This window comes from Artibeus jamaicensis, unplaced genomic scaffold (genome assembly GCF_021234435.1).
Source record: "Artibeus jamaicensis isolate MK-2021 breed Jamaican fruit bat unplaced genomic scaffold, CSHL_Jam_final scaffold_614, whole genome shotgun sequence".
NCBI classification, from domain to species: domain Eukaryota; kingdom Metazoa; phylum Chordata; class Mammalia; order Chiroptera; family Phyllostomidae; genus Artibeus; species Artibeus jamaicensis.
In genome coordinates this window covers 7,613,062-7,630,646 of record NW_026522050.1, presented here as the reverse complement: position 1 = coordinate 7,630,646, position 17,585 = coordinate 7,613,062, and the positions used below count along the sequence as shown (strand labels likewise).

The 17,585-nt window shown below is 37.2% G+C and overlaps 1 protein-coding gene and 1 pseudogene across 1 annotated transcript; one reads left to right on the top strand and one right to left on the bottom strand.

The window, feature by feature from the left end:
• Nucleotides 1-1,909: 1,909 nt before the first annotated feature.
• LOC128626524 (olfactory receptor 5L1-like) lies at nucleotides 1,910-2,869 on the top strand. The gene has a single exon (XM_053659191.1). It carries the CDS (start codon nucleotides 1,910-1,912, stop codon nucleotides 2,867-2,869), a length of 960 nt encoding a protein of 319 aa, XP_053515166.1.
• Nucleotides 2,870-12,150: 9,281 nt separating this feature from the next.
• On the bottom strand, nucleotides 12,151-15,003 carry LOC128626547 (olfactory receptor 5W2-like; annotated as a pseudogene).
• Between the last annotated feature and the right edge of the window lie 2,582 nt (nucleotides 15,004-17,585).

Sequence of the window (17,585 nt, the reverse complement as noted above, 5' to 3'; positions counted from 1 at the left end):
ACTTAAGGGATCCTTTCCCTGGGGGTTACAATTACAGTATAAGTCTCTAAGTGTGCAGCCTAGTGCCTTCAGCACCCAGGAGGCAATGCCTGTCACTCAGGTTAGTTAGCAAACAGCGGACTCTGGTTACTTGAAAAATAAAGTGGGTGTATTTCCCAGAAAAACAATTATTTTAGAGATATAGCTAACTCATCTGGATTCTAAGTAGAGAATGATTTAACAGACCCTATTCTTCTGCTCTTACTGTTTTAAATGTTTTTGTCTTTTTCTACTGAGAGACAGTTGATGGTGAAATTAGAACAGTTTCCTCTTGAACACCAAGCACTGATGTGTTTTCCACATCAAATTCTGTAATGTAAATTCTCCACATCAAATTCTGGATTGTATGCCCATAAAAGAGCACCCCAATTGTCACCCTAATTCTGAGGGTTGAATTCCTGGGTCCCTGAGCTGCTCATCAGGAGTCAGCAGGTGTAGACTATCTCTGCTCTGTGAATGAAGTGAATCTTAGATTTGTTTTGGGTTTACCATAAACTAGTTTCTTATTATCAGCCTAGAACATTAGAAAGTAGTGTTTCCAACTTGATTACTTTTTATTTTAACTTTGAGGTGGGCAAAAAAATTTGTGTTTTGGGGGGTGGTAAATCTCCATGATGTTAGTATGGAGATTTGTTTTCACTTTAAAATTAGTTCATGTTATAGAGAAAAATACCAATTTCTGTTTTCAGTCCAGAATCTCTTCACTCATTTTTCATTTCATAATATGTGAATATCACCATGGGTGCATCCCTCTAGGAAGAAGAGAATAAAATGTGTCACCTTCCATATGACTTTTCTTTAAGGACAGGTCTGAGTATCACTCTATATCAGAATTATAGGATATTTAATGTCACCACTTCCTCCAACCTACTACTGGAGGGAACTTATAACCATCTCTACATCATTGAATATGAAGTTATCATATTTCAATGATAACTTCAAAGTTATTAAAATAACATGAAAACTTTCTGTTTTAGATAAGATATAACATACTTTAACATTGCTCTATTTATGACAATTAATTTTTCTCATTGCGAATATTATAACTAATGACGTAATAAGCTTTGAATATACTTTTTCACAATTTGTAAATGTAATTAAGCATCTCTTATTACCACTTACAAATACAAAATCTCTCATAAACATATCAGGTAGCTTTTATTGTTTTCAGGGTTAAGATTTTTAATATATGTTGTCTGATAGCTTTGCAGAAAAATTTATACCAGAATTATACCTTTCTGAGTCACTATTGATGTTCATCACTATTACTATAATTAATTAAGTCACTTTGTTAACTTGACAAGTAAAAATGATGATGGATTTCAGTATATATTTTAAATCTTTTTATTTTTTTCTGAATAATTCCAAATTTATAGAGAACTTAGAGCCACCGCTCTGAGAGATTTGTCACACTCCCTGACAAGAGAACTGAAGAGGACCTCAACTGCTGAAAATTTATGCTAATTATAGACAGACTTAAAAATTAACCTACATAGGATCACAGTTGTTGTTTTCTGACTTGAACAAAATTTGTTACATTTTTCAGGGGCAGCAGTTGATCTCTTGTGGCTTTAAAAACTATCATTGGATATCTTTAAAATGCCATCAAAACATCTAATTTAATTTATCAGTTCAATGTATTGTGGTAGGTAGCAGTTGAGAATTATACACATTTCTGCTGATACTTTAAATTTGGTCAGTGGGATCTGCTGCCACACTGAGAATTTAGAATTATTTGACAATTGTATTTCAAAAACATTGTGTTTGACATCCACATGATTTGTTAAATTTAATATAATTGCATGTTTTCTCTCTTATTACCGTTTCAGAAGACACACAAAACTTACCTTTGGCTTTCTAAACCAGACATATGGTGGAAGCTGGGGAGGGGAACTGCACCATTGTGATGGAGTTCATTCTCCTCGGATTATCAGATGCCCCTGAGCTGAGGGTCTTTCTGTTCATGGTGTTCCTCCTCATCTATGGAGTCACAGTTTTGGGCAACCTGGGCATGATTGCACTGATTCAGGTCAGCTCTCGACTTCACACTCCCATGTACTTTTTCCTCAGTCACCTGTCCTTTGTGGATTTTTGCTACTCCACAACCATTGTGCCAAAGATGATTGCAAATATCTTAAACAAAGATAAAACCATCTCCTCTTTGGGATGCATGATACAATTCTACTTGTTTTGCACATTTATTATTACTGATGTCTTCCTGCTGGCTGTGATGGCCTATGACCGCTTTGTGGCCATCTGTAGCCCATTGCTGTACATGGTCACCATGTCCCAGAGACTCCGAATGGTGCTGGTTTCTAGCTGCTACCTCTGTGGGACTGTGTGTTCTCTGATCCACTTGTGTTTAGCTCTTGAGATCCCATCCTATAGGTCAAATGTGATTAATCACTTCTTTTGTGATCTGCCCCCTCTCTTATCTCTTGCCTGTTCTGATGTCACTATGAATGAACTGTTGGTGTACATTGTGTCCACTTTCAATGAGATCATCACCATTGTGATCATCCTCACCTCCTACTTGTTTATTCTGATCACCATCCTGAGGATGCGCTCTGCAGAGGGGAGGCGCAAAGCCTTTTCCACCTGTGCCTCCCACCTCACAGCCATTGCAGTCTTACAAGGAACAATCCTTTTCACTTATTGCCGGCCCAGTTCTGGCAACAATGTGGATGCCGACAAGGTGGCTTCAGTGTTTTACACAGTAGTGATTCCCATGCTGAACCCCTTGATCTACAGCTTGAGGAACAAGGATGTGAAGGAAGCTCTCAAGAAACTGTTGGGATCCAAATTACTTTTTGAGAAGCTGTTTTCTTAACCAGATTTAGGGTTTTATGAGAAATCTTCAAAGAGGCTTGTTGGAGGTAATGTTAAAAAAAAAGCAAAACAGAGAGGGATTTACATGCTGGAAATCTATGCATGCTCACCCCCCCCCCATGTCTCTGTCCTATTAAAACTACGTTATTTAAATTTTTTTGCCGTTGTTTGCCTATAGCTGTTTACTTACATATTTTGGAGTGACATTTGTTAACAGGCTTATATGTTTCAATGTACAATTCTATGATACATCATATGTTTTTGTGCCAGTCACCCCAAAACCACCTTCTCCTGTCACCATATGTTTGACCCCCTTCACCCTTTACTACCCCTCTCATCCCCATCTCCTTTGGTAACCACCATACTGTGGTCTGTGTTGATGAATTTTCATTTATTTTTCTTGTTTGTTCATTTGTTGCTTTTAGTTTAAAGCCATATCTTGTCCTTTTTATTGGCTTGTACAGAGGCATCTGCTACCTTTGCTGCTGTTCTCCAATCTCTAATTGCTGTGAATAGGTTTTTGGAGTGTCATTTTTAGACTCATTTTTTGTTCTAAGATATTACCAATATACTTCTAACAAAGCATGCACATAGAGAGAAGCCTTCATCATTTTTAATGAATGCAGCTTTGTTTATGAAACTGACTTCATCTTTTCACATGGCCTGAGTATATATTTGTCTCATTTTCTTTTTTTTTTTTTCCCAAAATTTGGAGTGAATTTTTACACATTTTTGTGTGTTCGGGTTAATACTTTTTAGTCATTAGTGGTTGTTTTCTTTTTTACTACCATTCGTATCGCAAGGTTATAATTTTATAACTTTCCAGACTGACAGCTTTCAGAGGGGAGAGGAAGTGGGGAAAGGGTTGATTGAATTAAGAAGGTGAAGGGGTTAGTGAAAGTGACATGTACACCTGACACAGAGACACAGAGGACAGTGTGGTGATGACCAGAGGGAGGGGTGCTGTGGGGCTGAGTGAGAGTGGGCCAAGGGGTTGGGGAGAAATGGGTACATCTGTAATAGTGTCAACAATGTAAATAAAGTTAAAATACTTCTTCTATAAAATATATAATAATACTCTAATTTTATAATAAAATTTTCATAAAAGTTAAATCTGTCTCTTAAGTCTTAGCACAATATATTGTATAACTGATTAATAAATTATCACCTGTGGTTAGTTTTTCCTTTACTTTGTTTTCTCTATTTTACTTTGATTCTGGATTAAACAAGTAGGTTATGCATCTGATACCATACCCTTTTTCTAAGTTTTGATGTCTTTGTCAATTTTTTTTTACTCTGTCAAAAAATTATGGTACATATACATGATGGAATTCTATGCAGCAGAGAGAAAGAAGGAGCTCCTAACCTTTGCAACAGCATGGATGGAACTGGAAAGCATTATGCTGTGTGAAATAAGCCAGGCATTGAAAGACAATTACCATATGATCTCACCTTTAACAGGAAGCTAAACAACAAAACAAACAAGAAGGAATACATGACCAAAGACACTGACTAGAAAACAGGGGGACAATGACCAGAAGGGAGAGGGGAGGGAATTTCAGAGGAAACAGGGGAAGGATTTAGAGGAACTAGTATAAAGGACACATGACAACAACTAAGGGGGGTGGGAATGGGAGGGAGGTGGAGAACTGGGGGGTGGGCTGGTATGGGAGGAAAAGACAGAAAACTGTACTTGAACAAAAATTAAATAAAAATTATTAAAAAAAATATTGGTAGGCACCTAGCCTCTCCTGTCCTTGGTGAGTCTTTGTTTTTGCACCACTGGGATTTGATGAAATGTTCATGGCCAGTCACTAAAGATCCAGTGATGAGTTTCTGAGTGGTGACTAGTGAATTAGTGATTTAAGTACGAGATTTTGGTGGAATTATTGGAGAAAAGAAAGAGTTTCTTTCTGCTGAGATTAATCTTCTGAACAGATAGAAGCTCAAAACTGCCTATATCTCTTTCCATTTATAATATATTTCTCTTTTTTCTTCCTAGTTTTTTTGTCTTCCTTCATTAGGCAACACATTCTCTCTAAATTTCATTTTCAACACTCTAGTCATAAAATCAATTTTTCAATCTCCATGTAATCACTTATGTTGCTTCTAATGTCTTTTTCTCACTATTGGGTACTTGTCAAAATTTTTAATGTTGAGTTGAAATTATCCTCCTTTTCTCTGTAGAATATGTTGGCATAACATATTCACAGAGTAAATGTGTATATGTATATATGTATTTATTTATTTTTTATTATTGTTGTTTAAGTCCAATCTCTGGTCTGGCCCTTCGATGCCCAGAATTCCATTTCGGCACGATGCACATATAACACATATCAGAGTCATTGACTTTGTTTATAATTGGTTTTCAATCTACAGGCTGAGTTCCAAGATCTATAACTCTCAACAACCTGATAGATGTATTTTTACTTCTTTCCCATTTATTTTACCAACCTATTGTATATTCTGTTGTTTCATAAATTGCTTTATACTGGCTAAATCAAATTAGATAGTGATTATTGTAATCCAAATTTATATATAATAATTTACTATTTGAGGGCCTATATATATTTATACATAAATATATATATGTATATGTTTATATATTTCAAGCTCTCCCTCTTTCTCTCTCTCTCTATATATATATATCTGTATATATATACATATAGAGAGAGAGAGAGAGAGCAAGAGAGAGACATTCTTAAGATGTACAAAACCACATTGGATCCTTCCATTTTTGTTGAATCAGCTCAGTAGATAAGGGTATCTAACTGTTTTATGTCTCTGGGCCACACTGAAAGAAGAAGACTAGTCTTGGACCACACAATAAATGCACAAACGCTAACAAAAACTGATGAACATAAAAAAGGCTTTAAGTAGGTTTATATTTTGGTGTTGGGCCACATTCACAGCCATCCCGGGCTGCATGTAGCATGTGGGCCACAGGTTGGACCCATTTGCTCACATACATTTTCCCATGTGTTTTGGATATCAGAGTCTGCGTTCCTGAGATATGATGTGAGATCAGAAAACTAATCTCAAGGTCTCAAAACAAAATACAAGAGGACTTGCAATGTGCTAGTGAGCCACAGACTTCTTAAGGGAGGCACAGCTTTATTTTATAGCCATAGGCCTACCCAAGTAGATTATAAACATTTGACAATGGTTAATGCCTTAATCCTTAAGTATCAAGATCAGTTTTTCCAGTAAAAAGTGAACTGATACAACAGTGTAGTAAGGTGAGTGAAAAAGATAATGATTTGGTAAAGGTTGTTACCTTAATCCCAGTACATTAAAGCTTGATAGGATTTTAAGTGCTTATCTTTTTATAGTCACTTATTTCAAGCATAGGAAACTGATGTTTTGAGAAAAAAATCCTTAGAATAACACAGGTTTAAGTGCTTAAGGTATTTAGAATAATAACAACAACAATAAAAAAACCTGGAAGAACTAACAAATTTCACATTTAACATGTGATAATCTTAATACAATCATCAACATTATTGAAGAAGATTTTAGGAGAAATGGGGACATCAAACTATTGCATGGAATAGAGAAATAAAGTTCATTACACATAGAAAAATACATTGAACATCTAGGATGTAGTTTGGGATGTGGAGAAAAATGAATTTTACATTGTCAGGACAAAAATCCTATTTCACTCAGTAAACTGAAGTGAGAAGCTGGAAACCAGTACTGATGCCTATAAGGAAACGTCCAATGAAATGAAGGAAAATAAATGAAAGTAGGCACAGGGGAACATTTTTGAGGATGAAATTCACTTGAATGTTGATATGTATTGACAATTTATGAAAGAAAGATGATTAATAATAGTAAGAGCAAAGATGAATACTAATAATAACATTTCAATTGATGCAAATAGAATTCACTGGTGCACAGTTGAAGAGATTAACTTCAGAGGAGAGGCACATTTTCTTCAGAAAAGGAACGGAGGGAATCACTGATGAATTCAAATGCTTATACAATGACAAGATGAGAAAGTAGAGGATGTTTGTATTTGCCGTTCTATATTTTTCTGCACAAAATAGAAATTACTTTCTGGCAGTGAGCAGAAAGTCGTAAAATGAGACCTAAAAAGAAATGTTAGGGTTTGCAATAGCTATTAAATGAGGAAAACAGCTGTATATAATATGAAATGTTAAAGAACAATATATATAAATATATATAATATAAATAATATAGACGCATATGTATCTTAATATTGTGAATTTTATGCATGTATAAAATGACGATGTATGACAGTTTACTTAATTGATTTATTAATTAAGCTGTTATTGGTGTAAAAGATAATTCAAAGAATTGTAGGTCAGGAATTCACATATCACTATACAAATAATAGATACAAATTGTCTTCTTTTCACAGGGGGAGTGAAATTGTCTTCCTTTCCATTGTCTACACTGAACAAAATGTATGTGTTTATAATCAAGTATCACCTGAATTGTTATCAGTTATTTACAGTTTACAGATTTGTAAATTAGAACAAGGACAGGGAAGACAGAGGTAACTCTGAGAGGTAGAGAGGAGAGACTTTTCAACACCTTTTTAAATTTTTCACTACAGGGGGCACAAACACATTTCTGGATATTATTATCATACTATCTGGATTGAATTTTATAGATTGATAAGCATGGCATTTCTCTAGCTGTATCCCATAGCTTGGATTCCAGATAAACTAGGTATCTGGATTGACTCAGAATTGCTATGCTGCCAACTTTACTATTATTTATTATTATTTTTGCTACTTTATTTTACTGTTTATGCCACTACGGTTGTCTGAATTTTTTCTCCTTTGTCCCCTTCCACACACCCCTGCCCTATTCCTTCAGGCAATCCCCACACCATCCTCCATGTCCACAGGTCATATGTACATGTTCTTCAGTTAATCCCCTCACCTTCTTTCATCCAGTACCCACCTTCCTCCTCCCCTCTTACAGCTGTCTGTCTTTCCATGTTTCTATGCCTCTGATTTTACTTTGCTCATTAGTTTACTTTCGTTCATTAGATTCCACATGTAAGTGAGGTCATAGTATTTGTCTTCCTGTGACTGGCTGATTTCACTTAGTGTTAAGAGTCTCCAGTTCCATCCATGCTGTTGTAAAAGGTAAGAATCCCTTCTTTTTTAACTCCTGTGTAGTAATTCCATTTTGTAAATATAACACAACTTTTTAATCCACTCATCAACTGATGGACACTTAGGCTGTTTCCAGCACTTGGCTATTGTAAATAATGCTGCTATCGATATAAGGGGACATATATCCCTTCGAGTTGGTGTTTCATTCTTAGGATATTTTCCCAGAAGTGGAATCACTGGGTCAAAAGGATGTTCAATTTACAAGTTTTTGAGGAAACTCCATAGTGTTTTCCACAGTGGCTGCACCAGTCTGCATTCCCACCAACAGTGCACTAGTGTTCCTTTTTCTCCACAACCTGTCCTGCACCTGTTTGTTTATTTTTATTTTTAAATATATTTTATTGATTATGCCATTACAGTTGTTCTATTTCCCCCCTTCATTCCCCTCCACCCTGTACACTCCTCTCCATCAATTCCCCCCGCTGTCGTTTATGTTCATTTGTCACAAGTTCTTTAGATTCTATATTTCCCATACTATTCTTGCCCTCCCCCTATCTATTTTCTACCTACCATCTATGCTACTTATTTTCTGTGCCTTCTCCCCTTTTCTCCATCTCCCACTCCCCTGTTGCTAACCCTCCATGTGATCTTCATTTGTATGGTTTGCTCCTGATCTAGCTGTCCTCTTAGTTTGCTTTTGTTTTAGGTGTGGCGGTTAATAACTGTGAGTTTTCTGTCCTTTCACTGTTCATCTTTCTTTATCTTTTTCTTAGATAAGTCCCTTTAACATTTCATATAATAAGAGCTTGGTGATGATGAACTCCTTGATCTTATCTGAGAAGTACTTTATCTGTCCTTCTGACAAGATGGAGGAGTAGGTGGAAACACTTTGCCTTCTCACACAACCAAATCTAAAAACAACAAAGTTATAGCAATGATAAATGCAGCCAAACCACAGAAAACTGAACAATACAGAGTCCGACAACAACAAACCACTAAGCTAGACTGGTAAGAGGGGCAGAGCCAGTAGTGGAGCAGGTTGGGCAAAAAAGATTCCTCGACCCAGTCAGCCAAGGGCGATTCCCAGGTGTGGGGTAGTGACGGGCGAACCCGGTGAAGGCACAAGGTGGCTGGGTGACCGTGGTCACACATTTGTTTGTTGATTTATTAATGACAGCTATGCTGGCCCTGGCTGGTGTAGCTCAGTGGATTGAGCATGGGCCTGCAAAGCAGACAATTGCGGTTTGATTCCCAGTCAGGGCACATGCCTGGGTTGCAGGCCGGTTCCCTGCAGACCAGTTCCTAGCAGGGGACACACAAAAGGCAACCATACATTGATGTTTCTCTCCCTCTCTCCTTCCCTTACCCCCAAAGATAAATAAATAAAATCTTTTAAAAAATGACAGTTATTTTGACAGGTGTGAGGTGATATCTTAGGAGCAGAGAAGTCACAAGATGCTGAGGTTATGGAGGCTGGAAAAGAAAATTTAACAGAATTTTTTGAGAAAAATACAATTGTTCTTCTAATGTACATGATGAAACTAAAACTCAGTGATTAATTGACCTGTCCAAGGTCTCACAACCACTAAGTGACTGATCTAGGAGTCAGTCACTTTTATAATTAACTCAGAATGTTCTAATTTACCAATGGGTTTCCAACAACTCTAAGGAGTTTGTTCGTTCCTCAGAGGTGAAACCAGGTCTCAAGGTGAGAAATACAGAACTACTTTTCCTCTACCTACACAAGATTTCTCCTTGAACAACAATGCTTTACCTGTTGTGGAAATAAAAGAATACAAAAAGGAACATAGGCTATCTATTCAGAATTTGCTAAGTAATAATGATTAGTTACCATTATTGGTGAAAGATGAGAGTAAAAAAAGTAAAGAGTGAAGCTTGGGTTTAGAGTTCAAAAACTGGTTGACGGTGGAGCCATTAATGTGGAAAATAGTAGTTTTAATTTTTATTAATCAATGTCACACCAATTAATGTAATAAAAAATAGTATTTATAATCTATCACTTAAAAATTTTTAAGTCTATGCATCATACTATATTAATTGTAGATATGCCTAGAATTAATCAGGATGCCCATAGATTTAGAATGACTTGTCTATTGATTTTGACCTTTTTTTTATTTCTTCAATAATGTCGAGGTCATTATTAATATCACTATCATTACTTTGTCACGACCCCAGAAGTCCAAAAGCTCTGCAGAGAATGGAGTTGGAGAATGGTACTGTGATGATTGAGTTTTTTTCTCTGGGGATTTAGTGACTATTCCAAACTCCAGAATGTTCTTTTTGGCATTTTATCCATCTACTCTGTTATCTTGATGGGAAACTTTGGGATGATTTTATTTATCGAGACCAGTTCCCACTTGTACACCCCTATGTACTTTCTCCTCTGCATTTTTCCTTCAAAAATGTATGTAACTCTCTGTCATTGCCTCCAAATTACTTGTGGACTTGCTTTCCCATAAGAAGACCATTTCTTACAATGGCTGTGCTGCCCAGTTATATTTGTTCTTGCTCTTTGGTTGACACAGAATCTTTCCTTTTTGCTGCCACAATTTGTGATTAATATACAAAGCAATCTTCAACCACACTGCTCTATATTGTTATTACATCTAAGGGGCTTTTTTCATATATACATGGCATTATGTGAGGTGAAATAAGCCATGTGGTGAAGGACAAATGCCATATGATCTCATTTATAGGTGGTACCTAATCAATAAAACAAATAAGCAAGCAAAATAAAACCAGAGACATTGAAATAAAGACCACACTGATGCTAACCAGAAAGGAGCAGAGAATAAATGGGGAAAGAAGGGGAAGACTTATCAAGGAACATGTATAAAGGACCCATGGACAAAGCCCAAGGTGAGTAAGATTGAGGTTGGTAGGTGGAGGTGGGTGGGGCAGAGGAGGGTGATGGGGGATGTGGAGACAACTGTTTTTGAACAACAATAAAAAATACAGTTCCAGTTTATTTCACAGATACACAGTGAGTAAATATAAATAATTACAAATGGGATACTAATAGAAATATTATCTTGTTATTTAATTTTACTCTATGAAAACTTTAAGTTAATAAATGTTTAAAGTGTCTGAACTGGACATTTTATCATTTTAAGTTTATTTTAACTAGTGTAATGTCATGAACACAGAAAGGAAAATGAAGTCTTCTCTTTCAGTGGCTTTAGGAAGAGACCCAGGTCCTTGATCCCCCAACTCCCATTATGTGGTTGCTTTACAGCTGTCAGTAGCTCCAGGTCTGTTGTACAGAGTGAGGATGAGAAGGAAAATCCGTAGGCTGATGTGAAGATTGTGAGGTGTAATATAAGTCTAGAGCTACTGACCCTGGGGAGGTCTGCTGATACAGTGGGCCAGAATAATGAGAAATAGAGAATCCAAGAAGATTTTTACAACAAATAATTCTTTTCCCTGATTCTTACTAGAGCCAACACCAAAAGACAAACAGCACAGATAGGTTTCACTGAAGTTAGAGATACCAGAGTAGAATTAAACAAGAGAACTCCCCTTTGCATCTTATTTTAGCTTGCAGTCATTAATTTATTTAACAAATATTTTGAATGCTGTTTTAGTGCTGAATATTGTTAATAGCAAATGGGAAACAATGGGGAATAAGGCAGGCAAAGGTTGTGACTTTATGAAACTTTCAGTATGTGGCAGCATATTCCTGATTTATTTTTACTTACATATTTATTACTTATATCCTCTTGTGTGTTAGGCAAGAATATTTATAGGCTAATACTACTATGTGGGAAGGAGAAAAACAAACCTAATTCAATCTGCTAACCTCCCTTCTTACTGAGCAAGTTTGTTTACTCCGTGTTTTAAAGAAATCTTGAGGAGGGTCTGTTGAATTTACATGAGGGGCGTGGTTGCTATTTGCATGATATCTCAGTGGGACATACTCATGAATAGAGAAGGAAGGTATGAAAGGTCCCTCTTTGCAAAATAACAAAGTGAACCTATTATTATTTTATCTTATTTAGGAAAAAATGACCAAGATCAATAATGCTCCTTACACTTAATTTAAGCCCAAAAGTAGGAAAGGGGAAATATCCAGAAATTTCTACTAGTGAGACTATAAGAATTTATGTCACAGTGCTTCAACTTTAGTGCTCATAAGTCTTTCAATAAACCTTTTTGGTTGAGCATGCTTTCACCCAAAACATACTTTAGTGCCAATTGCCTTTGTCAGGGCACCTGTCCCATCCTTATTCCTCAAGCTATAGATCAGTGGGTTAAACATGGGGATGACAACTGTGTAGAAAATGGAGGATATTTTGTCCATGTCCATGGAGTAACTTGAGTTGGGTCGGAAATACATGAACAGGAGTGCCCCATAAAACGTAGCCACAGTGGCTAAATGGGAGGCACAGGTAGAGAAGGCTTTGCATCTTCCCTCGGCCAACTTCATTGGAAGAATGGTGGTTATGATGTAGCTGTAGGAGAGGAGGACAGTGATGATGCTGGACCCCACAACACAGCCAATGAAAGTGAACATCACTATCTCATTGATGGTTATGTCTGAGGTGGAGAGGGCAAGTAAGGGTGGGATATCACAGAAAAAGTGATTAATGATATTGGAATTGCAGAATGACAATCGAAATGCACAACAGGGGACTTCCGCCAAGATGGAGGCATAGGTGGATGTGCTGTGCCTTCTCACACAACCAAGTTTAGAGACAACTAAATATTAGCAACAGAAAACACGGCCAGAACATGGAAAATTGAACTTTTTGGAAGTCCGCTAACAACAAATTCTTCAGCCCGACCGGTAAGGGGTGAAATCAGCGGCTGGTGAAACGGGGTTGCACAGGAAAATTCGGTCCGACGGACTCAAGCGCGCGGAATCCATTCGCGCGGAATCCATGTGCAGGGTTGGACCTAGTGAGCGACCGAGCGAGCAACCAGGCGAGTGACTGAGGGGGAGACAGCGGGGAGCAGTGCTGCGTGTTGACTGTGGTCGCGCATTTGTGCGTGGGCGGACAGGAGAGGGAGTGGGCCCTTGGACTGGGGCCGGGCGGGTCCCCGCAGCCCGCGGCAGGGAGAGCGCCGCCATTTCCCCGCTCTGACCCCACCTCCACATAGAGCATCATAACCCAGCGACTCTGAGTGGCCCGGCCCAGGTGAACCACCTAATGTGCTGATCCTTACCCAGCTGTGAGAAACAGCAGAGAGGGTCGCCATTTCCCCGCTCTGACCACGCCCCCACATACAGAGTCACAACCCAGCAACCTGGGAGTCTAAGGCACCGCTTCTCACACTTAAAGGGCCAGAACAGACCGAAAATGTAGCAAGAAGATCTCAAAGCCCCAGAGCCCATAGATCTAAGCTATGAAGAAATAGCAAAACTCTCAGACATGCAGTTTAAAACACTGGTCATCAGGATCCTCACAGAACTGGTTGATTATAGCCACAAATTAGACAAATATATGAAGGCGAAACTAATTGAAATGAATGGAATTGCACAGGACATCAATAGCAATGAAAAGGAAACTGGGACTCAAATCAATGGAGTGGACCAGAAGAAAGCAAATAATGGCCAAACAGAAAAGAGTCAAGAAGCAAGAATTCAAAGAAATGAGGAGAGTCTTAGGAACCTCCAGGACATCTTTAAATGCTCCAATATCCAAATTATAGGGGTACCAGAAGGGGGAAAGGCACAGCCACCAGTGGAAAACTTATTTGAACAAATAATAAAGGAGAATTTCCCCAATCTGGCAAAGGAAATAGACTTCCAGGAAATCCAGGAAGCTCAGAGAATACCAAAGAAGTTGGACCCAAGAAGGAACACACCAAGGCACATCATCATTTCATTAGCCAAGATTAAAATGAAGGAGAGCATCCTAGAAGCAGCAAGAGCTAAGGGGACAGTCACCTACAAAGGAGTCCCCATCAGACTGTCAGCGGATTTCTCAAAAGAGACCTTACAGGCAAGAAGGGGCTGGAAAGAGGTATTCCAAGTCATGAAATCCAAAGACCTACAACCAAGATTGCTCTATCCAGCAAAACTTTCATTTAGAATGGAAGGACAGATAAAGTGCTTCTCAGATAAGATCAAATTCAAGGAGTTCATCATCACCAAGCCCTTATTATAGGAAATGTTAAAGGGACTTATCTAAGAAAAAGAAGTTAAAGAAACATGAACAGTGAAAGGGCAACAAACTCACAGTTATTAACAACCACACCTAAAACAAAAGCAAACTAAAAGGACAGCTAGATCAGGAGTGGAAACATAGAAATGAAGATCTCAAGGAGGGTTAGCAACAGGGGAGTGGGAGGAGGAGAAGGGGGGGAGAAGATACAGAAAATAAGTAGCATAGACGGTAGATAGAAAATAGATGGGGGGGCAAGAATAGCATGGGAAATATAGAATCTAAAGGACTTGAGACACATGATCATAAACTAAAGGGGGGGTAATGGTGGGGATGGGGGGTAGGGTGGAGGGGAATGAAAGGGGGAATAGAACAACTGTAACAGCATAATGAATAAAAAATAATAAAATAAAAAAAAGAAAAAAGAAATGCACAACAGGTATAGATTGCTGAATCCACCAAGCCTGTGATGTAGGCAGTAGCCATGAGCTGGTACAATATCATTTGGACATGACTGTTCTATTGAGAAGTGAATTACAAGTAGGTATGTAATGGCCATATGCCATAATGGACAGCATGAGATATTCAACATCAGCAAAGGAACTAAAATAATACAACTGAATGGCACATAAACTATATGGAATCCTTTTTTGCTCAGATAAGAAATCAGCCAGCATCTTGGGAGATAGTGGAGGAGTAGCAGATATCACTGAATGACAGATTGCTCAGGAAATAATACATGGGTGTGTGGAGCTGGGGGTCCATGTTGATCAGCAGGATCATGCGTAGGTTGGTGATCACAGTGATATCATAAATCAGCAGGAAGAGCACAAAAGTGCCTGATGCACATCCTCCCTGTCAGAGAGTCCTAAGAGTATGAAGTCAGTAAACACAGTGCAGTTCTCAACGGCCATGAATCATGTCTGGAAATCCCTGGTTGTGGAGGAAGACAGTGGGTGTGGGCTTGACATCATAATAATATTTTAATACTAACAACTGATTGTCTCATTTTTTCACTAACTAGAAAAAGAGTCAAGTATAGCTAAGTCTGCTTTGGATAAAATGACTCTCTTTGAAATATATCCTATTTAGTATAAATTGATGAAATAATGGTGGTCTTTGGAAGGTAAATGAAATCCTATGTCCCACAGCTATATTGTACCCAGTCAATTGTGTTGTATGTGATATCATACGTGACCACCTTGGTTCTGTAGGAATATAAAGAAAGTGGAGTTGAGGGCACATGAATGACAGGAAGACAATATATAAGTAATGATCTATTATTGATCAATGTGCAGGATTCCAAACCCTTGACTTAAACTTTTCTACATGCATCATCAAAAATGTTTTCCATGTAAAAATGAATATATTTTATAAAATACACAAAAGTACAGGATATAATTTTAAAATAATGAAACAGTTTCTACTACCTCCCCAGTCTATGATTTCATTTTATTATATTTCGTTCAATATGTATATTTATTTTAATTAAATAAATACAAAATATCTCTAGCTACATTGCTTTCCTGATACCACTGGTGCCCCTAATCATACAACTGATGATACAATTGTTTCCTTATAAACTCTTTCTTCCAGAAAATGGTTGTCTGATTTGGAGACATGGGCCATGGTTATATAAAAACATGGCAATGCTACCAAGGGAAACCAGGTTTAGTTAAGGCTCCCTGTTGCATGAAACACGAAAAGAAAAGACTGGGGTTGCTAAAGGTACCTGTTCTACAAGAAAGGCAGTATTTTGACAGAATAAAGGATTGCCATTTAACTAAATATTCTACAAATGTTGTATGCTCCACTAGCTTCACAACCACATCTTGAAGATGTATTATATAAAATAAACTGCTAAAGATTTAGAAATTAATAATGAAATCATGCAGTTGCCTACAATCTGAGAGTAAACAATTTTTGTTTTCATAAAATATTTTGAAGTTATATATATCTTTTGAAGTCATATACTTCTTTTTTAACAACAACAAGTGAATTTACAGTATGTAAACATCTTTGCCCTAAACTCTGTCTGAACAACAACAGCAAAAAGAACAGACGAATTTTAGAGGCTATCTTTGAATTTTAACACTAGTGTATGTCCATTATGATAGTTTTGTATGTTTTCACTTAAAAACACAACTTGATTTTATCCCTGACAATGCTACTACACATAAGTTCGTTAGTGGAAAATTGTATGGTGCTATTTTAGTGTTTACTGAAACCTGAAACACGCTTTACAAAACCATCATATCACTCATTGCAATTGTTTGTGGCAGTGTTTTGTAACCCATTTGTGGGACTGACCTTTGCCAAGGACAAATTCCTTTTCAAGCCAAAGAGATGTGATAAAAAGACATGAAAACAAAATATTAGGTGTGAATTTATATTTATTTTAAGCTCTCTTTCCATTTAAATGAATATAGACAAAGAAGAAGTACATGTTTCTGAGATATATAGGGTTCTGTGTTGTTTCTAGGTCTGTGCATTGTTTTCATATTCGTTTGCTGATATATGACAGATGAGGGATAAAGGGGGAAATTTGGATAACTGTAATAGCATAATAAATAAAATATATTTAAAAAGGAACAACAAAAAAAGTAAATTTCAGTGCAGACTGTAGTCTAATTTTTAATTTTTCTGGAGTCAAAAGCTATGGTATGAATTAACGTTTATCCATATTATTTAATGTGCTATCTCTAGTCTTATTTGAAAAGGACAAGAGCAAACCTTAAATTTACATGTACAATGATATCTCTTGCACAGTGACAAAAATAATGATTTACTTAACAACCTTGATTAAAATATAAAGAAGATGTTTAATTTCCTCATTCTTATAACAAATGAGGTCAGACAGATTCACACAGTACTAAAAAGAAATAGCATTGTTCAGCCATTGGATTGAAAAGTTTGTTTAACTGAGAAAGCAGATGAAGTACAATGATTCATTAACAACATTCTCGCACAACTCCACTCTAAAAAGACAAGCAACCCAATTAGAAAATGGGCAAGGGACTTCAACAGACACTTCTCCAAGGAGGACATACAGAGGATCCAGAGACACATGAAAAGATGCTCAATATTACTAGCTATCAGAGAGATGCAAATTAAAACCACAATGAGATACCACTTTACACTGATCAGAATGGCCATCTTAAACAAAGCAACAAACAAAAAATGTTGGAGAGGTTGTGGGAAAAAGGGGTCCCTATTTCACTGTTGGTGGGATTGCAGACTGAAAAAACCATTATGGAAAACAGTATGGAATTTTCTAAGAAAACTAAAAATGAATATGCCTTTTGACCCAGCAATCCCACTGTTAGGAGTTTTTCCTAAAAACCCTGAAACAGCAATTCAAAAGAACCTATGCACCCCAACGTTCATACCAGCACAATTTACAATAGCCAAGATTTGGAAGCAACCTAGGTACCCATCAGTAAATGAATGGATCAAAAAACTGTGGTACATTTACACAATGGAATTCTATGCAGCA

What these genes read in the sequence shown, in the direction of transcription:
- LOC128626524 (XM_053659191.1), top strand. Translation starts at nt 1,910, where the DNA reads ATGGTGGAAGCTGGGGAGGGGAACTGCACCATTGTGATGGAGTTCATT.